This window comes from Mya arenaria, chromosome 7, assembly GCF_026914265.1.
Source record: "Mya arenaria isolate MELC-2E11 chromosome 7, ASM2691426v1".
In the NCBI taxonomy this organism is placed as follows: Eukaryota; Metazoa; Mollusca; class Bivalvia; order Myida; family Myidae; genus Mya; species Mya arenaria.
The window spans coordinates 11,975,158-11,987,253 of NC_069128.1; the positions used below are offsets into that span (position 1 = coordinate 11,975,158).

The 12,096-nt window shown below is 35.9% G+C and overlaps 1 protein-coding gene across 1 annotated transcript in view; it reads right to left on the reverse strand.

Annotated features, from left to right (window-relative positions):
- Positions 1-1,035: 1,035 nt before the first annotated feature.
- Positions 1,036-12,096, reverse strand: part of LOC128240918 (uncharacterized) — a 95,966-nt gene continuing 84,905 nt past the window's right edge. The window contains exon 73 of the mRNA XM_052957912.1: positions 1,036-1,158. Coding sequence (XP_052813872.1) covers positions 1,036-1,158 — 123 coding nt within the window. The remainder of the gene's footprint in view (positions 1,159-12,096) is intronic.

A 12,096-nucleotide genomic window follows, 5' to 3' on the forward strand; every position in this document is an offset into this window, starting at 1 on the left:
AAGCATGGCACTAACTACTCTTACTGACCATAACTGTTCTAAACCCTAGGTAATACTTGTCTTTAAGGTCCAGGTAAAATGTTTATGTCATTTATATGCAGCTTAAAAGTAAATATAAATGTATGTCCTTTTATATCAAAATTGTGTTTACACTCATCAGAACATTGAATCTACAAAAAATATAACAAAAATAATAAATTGGATAACATGAAATTCAAAAACAAAAATTTGGAAAAACAAATTATTATTTAACATAATACCGTTTGGATAACAACCGTTTAAACCGTCTGGTAACATACTTTTTAGTCTTCAAAATGTTGCAACGATATAACCCAAAGGTCGGATTGCCAAACCATTTCGGACACTTTTTTTAAAGCATTTTCTAGAAAGATTATTGTTGTTCTTCACATATTACTGACCGAAAATGTCGCGTATGTCATGCTCAAAGTGTTTGCATGTTGGGGGGGGGGGGGGGGGGGGGGGGGTGGGGATGGGGAGAAGGGAAGGGCGACTTTGTACATGTGATATATTCCTTTCTTTTTAGAATGTTTGTTATTCAGTTATAGAATTTACATTGTATACTAACACATAATAGCCTTACTCGGTAACTCGATTTTATCTTAAGTGACAACAGAGTGACATCATCCAACTGTTTGTGGCCCAAGTACCAACAATAGGGACACACTAGTCCTGAACTTCAAGTGACATCCGCATTATGGTATTAAGAATTATGATATAGACATGCTTGTTCTGAATTAAACATATAGTGTTTATTGGCATGCCATGGCGGGCTAGTAGGCATAAGGGGGCTACACTGGTACTCAATTGTACATTACGTGTCATCGCCTTAGTAAGCACACAATATGAACGTACCAGGCACGAACTGAAACTATATTGACCTCATCCTACATTTGGTCGCTCTGATATACATACTTAAGCGATATATTAGTCATGTAATGAGCATCATGTGACATATGCCGACTGGTTATCGTCAAAATAAGCACATATGTAGTAGGGTCAAATCGGACCTAAACCTCACATAGTGGCCTCCTCCTTCTTGTTGTGGCTCCAGAAGATACCTTTAAAATCAGGTTTCACATAGTGAAACCTTGTTATCAGAATGACGAACGTCGTTGTTCGGGAAGGCGGCCCAACGGCCTGCCAGGCGCCAAACATGCACACAACAAACATCAAATCAACTTAACTATAAATAACACAGGCTGAAGCTCTTCTGTCAATCATTAAAAAACAGGTTTCGTCTCACTGTGGCGTTTCTTGTGGTATTTGGCATACTGGTTGTCGCTCTCAGAGGAATATAGTGATATTCTAGACCTAAACAAACCGATTAGTGACTTTCGCCTTACGATTGTATACAAGTTCAAAAATTCTGAACTGACAATAAAGTAATATCTGCCTACTGGCTGCCGTCTTTAAAGCAGACATCAGTGTTTTTACTAGGGATGGCAACGAGTACCCGAGTACTCGAGTACTCGATCGAACGTCCGAGTACTCGAGTACCAAATCACTACTCGAGTACTCGGAAAAAAAATCTCTAAATCACCAAATACACGATTTACAGACAAAATATCAGATCTGGTTAGTTGCCAAAAGGACAATGTACGGTCCCTCTAATCCCCGCTGTGTATACAATTGACCTCAATCAATTAGTTGACAGTTGTTGTGGTAGTTGCAAACTGTCAACAAAGGACCCCTATTTCAAATTAGCACTGATATCAATTAGCGAAGTTTTGATAGCGGTACTTTCACCTACACAATTCTATTATATACCAATTAGTTTAAACATTATATATTTTACAACGATTGTGAAGAAAGCTATGATAGCTTGTACTGAGTCACTCTCGTTGGCACGATGTTGCGCGAGAGTGTGGCCTTGTGTTGTGGGGGAAACCGGAGTAACCGGAGAAAACCCACTTGTCCGGCTTGGTGACCACTAACCAAACTCACATGCGCCCAGGCCGGGAATCGTACCCGGGTCGCCTTGGTGAGAAGTTAGTGCGCTAGCCACTGCGCTAACCGGACAACCAAATACCAATTAGAGACCTTTCACCAAACAATGGACGCTAACGAGCGAAAGGGTATCGACCGTTACGAGAATTGATTTCTTAATAGTCGTATTTTAATTATTTTTGCAATGATTATCACAATTGATTGGTTGATATTTTAAATCAAGAATTATGAATATTAATGAGGTAAACAACAATTACACAGTACGAAAAACTATCATTTGAAAAAGATAATTTGTAGAGTAAACAAATAAAAAACTGAACTTCGTATTGAATTTCGGATTCTGATTGTTGTTCATTTCTGCAGTGCATACTTGTATAAAATGAAACGAATAAAACAAATTAAAAGCCTGAAACAACATTTGTTTTCTTTTTATATCATTTTTTGTTAAAATACGTAATGAAAGTTTACTTTAAAGGTGAAAATGACCAACGACCAACGCACAATATACGCCACTAACGATACATGTATACACAATCTTGTCTTCGCGAACACATATTCAATTTTTCCGAGTAATCGAGTACCCGAGTACTCGATCGAACGATCGTCCGAGTACTCGAGTATTAATTTTACTACTCGTTGCCATCCCTAGTTTTTACCTAAACAGGATATATTGGCCTCAACCTAAGAGTTGTGACACTACGAGTTGTCGCACTAGCGACAAACTAGTTCTGTAATGGACATTGTGACCTCCGCTGACTGATTGTCGCTCTCCATTTTAGGGACAGGAATTCTTTTAAATTTCCTCCTAGGAACCTAGGGACAAACATATTCGTAACTGAACGTTCATCGTCGTGATAATGAGTGATTAATGAGGTAGTATAGTGCAGATATAATGGCATATTTATACAATCTAAATATCAATTAGAATGTATATCTCAAGAAATCAGATCACTCCCTTAACCTGCTATCGAACAATGCTAAGAAGAGACTGGTCAACAACCTGTGAGGATATCTGGATAGGTAACTTCATTTTTAATATATAGATGCTTTTGCTGTCATTTTGATTTACATGTATAACGTTGTTTTAAGAAAGGATTATTATGACAAGTTATTCGTCCTTTATTTAAAAGGTTTTTCAACATACATTTATTCTGAACGATCACTCAACCAAAATGTTTGTAACGTGTTACTGACATTTTAATCTTAACGACTAAACATTTTTACGTGACCAATAATTTGCCAACACTATATTTGCCTAAAAATGTTAATTCATCCGAAATCAATCCGAAAGTTTAATTAGTTTCCCAAGGACTTAAATGTTTATAGTGACATTCGCTGACTGGTCGCTGACATATAAAAGATATATGATTGTACCGAACTGAACTGAACTGAATATATAGTGATCTTTGCCATGATTTGGCGCCCAAGTAGATTCATAAACGTCTCTACTTAGCCTGGGCTAAACATTATAACTGTTGTAGGCGATCTACAAAAAAAGAGTTTAACGAACTCTGTTTTGGACAAGGCATACTTATTTAATGATAATGCGAATATTTAGTACATGTGGAAATTAAGTGCCTTTAATCACATTTATATTTAAGATTGTTTCTTGAAACAAAAGATATAAACGTTATTTCGGTTTTAATGTTGTTTAAAGAATGATTTAAATTGTTGTTCATTTATGCCGTATGTATGTATGCATGCGCGCCCCCGATCGTTCAAACTGCATTAATGGACAGAAATCGCATATGACTAAGATGTCGTTACGTCACAAAATCTATGTTTATAAACTGATTATACCATAAAGAAACACATTGTTTCATGAAATCCGCTATTCATCGATCATCATTATCAAATCACTTTTTAATCCTTGGACAAAAAGTAGCAATATTGTCAGGGTTATTGTGTTACAGCTGTAATCTTACGGTATTAATATACATGAAATGCAGCAGCCCGGTAACCTTAAACTCTAAATGTTGTTACAAGGTTATATTATGTTCGTATTGTCCTGATTTTTCTATCCTGTGATAGATCCCCTCGGAGATGGGATTCTGCGATGACCTTTATATTATGCAACCGACTAGTATGTTTTGCTTATTTCAGCGATAAATTTTAGTAATCTTAAATCAATACTGCGCTTCAATGACGAGTGATATATTTGTATTCGTTTCTAGTTATACACTTATGTATATATAATAGCATCATAACGGATGGTAACGGTATAATGAACATAACTTTATCGGCATATTCTAGCATGGTACATTCTACTGTTACTGACAATATATTTTCTGATCCTAAACGATACTTTACTTTTAGGCAAAGGTAAAATATTCATGTCATGCGTAGGCAATTAAAAAGGCAATTTACTTCTATGTCCTTTGATATAAAAATTGTGTTTACAACTCAGAGGAGTAATGGATCAACAAAAACAAAAATTAACCGAAAATAAATAAGACAACAACGAATAACAAATGCGATTACAGTAAATATTAAAACCCGTATGCAGAACTGTATTCTTTTTAAACACAGTAAATTTCGGGCAATCTGGTAAAATAATATCATGTCTCCCAAAGGTCGCAGCGATGTTACCCAAAGGTCGGATTGTGTTAAACATAACGGACACTATATAAAATCATTTTCTTGAAAAAGCACTGTTGCTCTTCATATGTTATGAGGAATAAATGTCGCATGTGTCAGGTTCAACGCGGGGGAGGGCAACTACTTCAATTTCAAACATGCAATTTATTCATTTTTTTGTAAGAATGTTTACTATATAGTGACAAAAATACCTGTGTATAACAATACATGACAGCCTAAAGCGTACAGTCGATATTATTTATAATGTTATGTGAAGTGACAAGAATGTGACCTCATCCTACAGTTTGTGGTCCAAGTAGGCAGATAACAGGTCAAATCAAGTTATAAGTTGTGCATAAAGTGACTCCGGTTTCTGGTTGATGCCATAATATATACCTAATAGGAAAAATAATGTCCCGAACCGATCATTTAATGTACTTTGCAATGACAACGCGGCAAAGTAGTCAAAATATGGGGACAAACTGGTACTCAGCTGTACATAAAGTGTCATCGCCCAATAAGCACATACTAGGAACATACGAGGTATGACCTTAGGCTATTTATGCGATGTTGGGGAGCGATAAATATTTAAAAAAAAATATGCTCTTTCGTTAGACAATCTCTGTCTATACAATTCATGATTTTCTAAAGTGGACACTCGAGCCTCTTATGACGTTACATCGTGTGACAACAAAGTACTGTTTGTGGTTCAAGAGAGCACATAATAGAAACAAAGTGGCATATCGCCTGACTCTATATTGATCTCCGCCTACTGGTTGTCGTCCTGATATAAATATTATAGCGATAAATAGGTCTTGAAAGGAGCCTCAAGTCACCTCTGCTTTCTTGTGTTTGCCCTAGTAGACACATATTAGGGACATAATAGGCACGAAGTGAACAGATTATGATTTATGTACATTTTCTGAACATATAGTGACCTCTTTCTACTGATTGTCATGTCATGTCATGCGAGTTTTGACAGCCAATGTAATTGGCCCATTTTTCAAATTCTATATAAGGCGAGTTTTGTAGCCAATCAAAACGGAGGAAACTCATATAAGCCGAGTTTTGTTGATATTGGCAGAGTTTGGTCGATATGGAGCGAGTTCTGGAATATATTGTCTTCAATAATCTGGTATTGGTACCGCAAATGTCTTATAGTAATAGTTGATTAATAATCATATATATGCATGCCTTGTTACAATGTTATAGAATAATATATAGAAAATCCCCATTTATGATATAATGTTATTAATTAGGTGATATCATAGTGGCCTAGTTATTTGTCTGAGGTTAGCTGTATTTGCCTGAGCACGAAAGGACGAAGGCATATACATCTGACCGCGGACAAATAACTGGACAATTATGAAGTCACCTAATTAATAAGTTGAGTATTTAATTAATTGACTTTTACCATTTTCGTTAAAAACAATCTTATAACTTACCAATTTACATTGAAGCCATATTTATCCCTTATTCATTCATGGTGTCTGCTTATCTAGAATTGACTTTGCTGATTTGTACATGCATCTTCAAAGTGACATTGCAAATACTTATGAAAAAACTTTGTACATTAATGATTATAAGGAAGCATTTCTTTTCATCTTAATTTCGTAAATCGTTAGCCAAATGTCAAATGTTTAACCTTCGTCGTCCATGTTGTCGGTGTGCACAAAATATTGGTAAAATACAAGTGTAATATCAAACCGTACAAAGTGGTTCAATCATGCAATAGGTATTCAAAATAAGTTAATACGATGCACGCAATTTTCAAAACAGTCAGAAAACGGAAAACAAAATGGCTGTTTTAAAAATGATTCCCAGCATAATTCTCATAATAGACGAGTTTTGAAAGCCAATGAAAATGACCCATTTCTCAAAGCCTATATTAGGCGATTTTTGTAGCCAATCAAAACGATGGAAACTCATATTGACCTAGTTTTGTTGATACTGGCCGATTTTAGTTGAATTGTCTTCAATTGTCTGGTAATGGTACCGCGTTTTCTCTGTATCTCGTCAAGTACGTAATAGTTGATTAATAACAACATATTCTAATAAGTGTCTTCTAGGGTGACGACCGGTCGGCTAAAGTCACTATGTGTTCGGTTCGGACAAGTATGCTTATTTTTAATGGTGACAATCAGTAAGCGGAGGTTATTATTTTCAGTTCAGAACTATTATGTCGCTATCATTTGCCTACTTGTGCGACAACCAGTAGGCGGAGGGCACTTTTTCCTGTTCAGGACTTCAGTGTCGCGTTTAAGTGCATTCTAGGACGGTAACAAGAAAGCAAATATCGCTTTATGTTCATTTCAGGATTTATATGTCCTTGTTATGTTAATTTACATTATGAATGCATGCATGTGCTTTAATTTTGATTTACATATATTTCAAATAAAACAAGTATAATCACAAGTTATGTTTTATGTCACCAATAAATCGCGAATGCTGTTTTGTCTATAAATTGTTTGTTCGACATATCGTTAATCCTTATTTCGACTAAGGATTAACGGTGTATAAATGTGTATATTGGCATCGGCTTACCGATTATTGCCCTAGAAGAAACAAACCCGAGACATGCTAGTACAAATCTGAACTGAACTGAACATAAATGGATATACGCCATGAACTGGCAGCAAAGAATTCTCATAAAACGGACATAGTAAACATCCACTAAACATTAAGTGCTGTAGGCAATCTATATCATTCGAGTTTAAAAGGGATTGTCTCACAGACGAAAAAATAGCGAAAAAAATATAAAATTGTCGAAAAATGACATAAACTTGGCATCGATGTGTACAATGCATTTGGAAAAATTAGACCTTTGGGTAACATCGTTGCGACCTTTGGGAGACATTGAAACTTTTCACCAGAAGGTCATATCTTCTTTCGACCTATAGTCATTGTGTGTTTAATAATAAGATATTATATTGTGTACGTCTTTTTATCTACTAATTATGTTATTCCAGTTATTATTTGATAAATATGTTTGAGTTTTGTTTTGTTTTAGAACCAACGTTCTGATGAAGTGACTACACGCGCTTTGATTCGGATGGAGAAATAAAATTTGCCTTTTTAACTTCCTAGACATGACACCTAATTCATTTTTTACTTAGGAATTGATAATTAAGTATCGTTTGTGGTTACAAACATATTGGGTTGGTAGTCAGGATGAACTATTTATATATTCCTTTTTAATAGGTTTTTACACTGATAGCCAGAAAAAGTCCCATAGTATTTTAGTTCATTTAACATTCATCAACTGTTATTATGCTATTATTTATAAAAAATACTACAGCATAAATGAATAATTGGGATCGTATACCAAATATCTTGCTCTTCTTTGAAGCGCACTTAAGATTTGGAGTTACTTGTGTGGCCTAAAAGAGTCAAAACTTACATAAAAACTATATCACGGTCATCGCAGGACCTCCCATCCGGCAGAATTCGAGCCAGCATTTAGAAATTTAGCTAACCGCGCTGCTGTATTTAGACTATATTATTATGTTGAATTTTATTAGAGAACAGCTTTGACATAATTACACCGTGAATGTGCCTTGTTTTAGCCCGATGATTAAAAGGAATTCGATGATTGTAAAGTAGTGTAGAGTATTAATGATAGATCCAGATTTTCACGATAAATTCTCGGCAATTTTTATTTGCATGATTTTATTCAGTTTTTGTAATAGATTAGGAATGGGAGTTGATAAAATAATGTTGTTTTTGAATGGTTGATTTAGTTATGTTCAACATATATTTTGTGACGTCACGATTAGGATTCGACTGTTTTATTTTTTATTCACAAACATGTGATATTGATCTATGTTTGCCCTCTTAGTGAAAAGGGAATATCTCCCAATTCTGTCATTTTACGCAGTATGTATGATCGTTAGCGTACCTACATACGAGCCTACATCCTGTATAAACGTACAGTAATGTAATAATTCCTTAAATGACTTCGGTGGTCTCTAAATAGTTGTCAAAATGGCGGTCCCTTGTAGATGCGTGTGTGCGTAAGTGTGTCAGTGCTTGTGTAAGTGTGTCCGTTCGGCTTGTCAAGACTGTAAGTTGAATATGCATAAAGGTTCACCATGGCGAGGCGGCGTGCCGCACATAGTATTCTTAACCATGTACCTCAAAGATCAAGGTCAGTTGTTAATTGTCAGAGTACTGTTAAAAGTAGTGATCTATAATGAAGCTTATTCGGGCAGTGTCTTAACCATGCAATATATAATTTTCAAAAAAACGGAAAGTTCAAAATTTATGAATAAACGTGTCGCAGGTCCGTGTATGTACGCGTTGACGTCCGTCTATTTCTACACTACCTTTGCCAGGATGTATGTTTGGTACATCAATTTTCAAATAGAACCAATTGTACGTTCCAGTAATGAAAGTAAAGTTTTGTTTTTCGCATATAGCATTTTTGTCGCAACTCACTTCAAATGTAACAAATATCGGCCGTTAATGCCATACCTTCAACATATGTTCCAACTTTCTTAAAAAACACATCGAAGGGCATAAAAGGGCGTGGAAAATACAACAACAATTAGGATAAACGAAAGGGCACACTGATGTGACATAAGTGACAGACAACTGCAACATCTAAAACATTGTGACAAATAAAGCAAATAGCGGTCACTTAGTAGTCACTTACATAGGGTTTAAAAGGCCTATGCTAAACAAAAATTGACATCCATATACTGGAGGTCGATCTATTAGGCACATAATAGGATCAAACAAGACCTGAACTGAATATATAGTTACCACTTCCTATGCTTTATCGCCCTGGTAGGCACATATAGGTATAAACATATTGGGCACTATCAACAAACATTTTTAGACAGGTCACTGTGACTCGTTTATTAATGAAAGAGCATGACGCATATGGCATTTTTAAATGTGGGTGGGCGAATATGTCATATCTTATACAAGAAATATAATCAATTTTTTTTTATTTTGTGTTATCTATTGATAGAAAAATCTTATGTCGATCAAGGCATACTATCCTAAAGTGGACACTCGAGTGGATTGATTATATAATGTTGTAAATGTTTTGTTGTCTATAATGTTCGTTAATACTGATAAAAATATCTAATGTATAACGAAGCATCTATGCTAAAATGGACACTCGAGTGGTTATATAATTTTTATCTTATTAATGTTTTGTTGTTTTAGGTCATGTCGCCAGAGTATTGGATAACATAACGTTGTAAAATCGTTATAAACCAGTTTATAGCCATGTCTTTCAGGCAGAATACTATTAAAAGGATATAAAATCCTCGTGTCAAATAAAGCATGATATACAAAATTAGACATTCGAGTGTTTACATAATGAGCGTAGTGACTAAAACCTTCTGGTAATCGCCCAAGTAGGTACCTATTAGGGACATAATGGGCCTAAGGTGAAAATCATGTGACCTCTGCCTACTAGTTGTCGACTTAGTAAGCACATTTTAAGGACAGACTGGGCCTGATTTTAACATGGTGACATTCGCCGTTTGGTTATCGACCTAGTAGGTGCATAATAGGAACATAATGAGCCTCAGCCGAGCACAAAATGACCTCCGTCTAATGGGTGATGCCCAAAAAGGCAAATATCTTAAACCATAGCATATTGGTTGTCGCCCGAGTAGGAACATAATAGCGACATTCTATGCCTGAATAGAAGACAGGGACACCTCAGCCAACTGGTTGTCAAAGTTTTGGAATCATAAAAAGGACATTTTCAGTCTTGAACAAAACATGTGCGAGTCTTTACCTTAAAAAAAAAACTTTAATAAACAGTGGTCTTCACCATGACCTGGCGCCCTATTAAAACATGCCCTGAGTCTGAGCATATAATGACCTCATACTTCTGAGTATTGCCATAGTTTACTCATCAAAGGGAGTAACGAGACATGAACTGGGCATAAAGTAACCTCAGACTAGTAGAAACATAAATGAGACGTACTTTATGCAGTGACCACCGCATGACCTAGTGCAGTAGCGGGCATTAATAAGGTTATCAACCAGGCTCAAACGTTCGCATACCATCTATATTATTGGAACATACTGGGCCTGAGTAAACGTATAATGGCCTACACGTACCGATTGTCGCCCTCATGTGCACATCTAGTGAATCAGCCTTCTGGTTGTCTCCCTGGTTGGCACAAATAAAGACATACCAAACCTGATTTGATCATATAATAATTGACCGCCGCCTACTGGTTGTCGCCCAGGTAGGCATTCAATAAGGACATATGAGTACTGAGCTGAACAAACAATTATATCCGCCTACTTGTTACCCCGCTAAAAGACACAGTATAGGAATATACTAGGCTTGAACTAAACAGATTGTTGAGAAGAAATATAGTTGGAACATACTAGGTTGAACTGATCGTTGATCCTGGTTATGCCTGATGCCCTAGCATATGCAAAAAAGAGACTTACTAGTCCTAAACTGAATGTATAGTGACTTCCGGCATGACCTTGGATCATAGCTTATACTAAACCTAATCTGAACATATGGTGACCGCTGCTTATTGGTTGTTGTCCTAGTTTACACGTATAAGGGAAATACTAGACATGAAGTGCATGTACTTAGGCCATAACCCGGGGCCTTTGTTGGCACATATAAGGGACATAAATAACCTGGGCCGAAGACTGGAAATAAAGTAACCTCCTCCAGCTGGTAGTCCACCCATTAGGCACATGTTATGAGAGTATTAAGCTTGAGGTGAACCTTTGAAGACCACCGCCTGCTTGTTGTCGATCTAATACTAGTAAGCACATAACAGGGACCATACTAGTCATGAGTTTAAAATATAGTTACCTAAAAAAACTAATTGTCGACCTTTTAGTTACATACTAGAGACGAGACCTTATGTGAACTAAGCTATGTGTTCTTTACATTTTGTTTCGAAATTATATACCAATTGAATGGATTACATGGAACTTCGAATTATTTTTGTAGCCGCGTACCATATAAGACGTTTTTGATTATCTATACAGTCGAACCCCGTTGGCATGACATTTTCATTAACAGATGTAGAGCAACATTAAGGAAATATTCAAAAAATGCTTGTAAATAATGTCAAAAGTATTTTGACAAATACAACCTTTGGGTAACATCGTTGCGACCTTTGGGAGACATTGAAACTTTTCACCAGAAGGTCATTTCTTCTTCTCGCTAATATAATTGCTAACGTTTTTTATGTAATATGTTTTATTATCCCGGTTGTTATTTGAAAAATATATTTGAGTTTTGTTTTGTTTTTGAACCAACGTTCTGATGAAGAGGCTACACGCGTTTTCATTCGGACGGTGAATTGATTTTTATATTTTTAATTTCCTAGACATCGCACCTTATTAATTCTTTTCTTTGGACTTTAAAATAAGCCATCGTTTATTGCAACAAACAAATACGAATTACATGGTACTTCAAATAAAATTTCTTTGACGCGTACCAAATAAGACGTGTTCAATTATCTATACAATCGAAACCCGTTGGCTCGATATATCAGGGACTGGCATTAATAATTCGAGCCTCGCGAATATTGAGCCAAGCGGTAT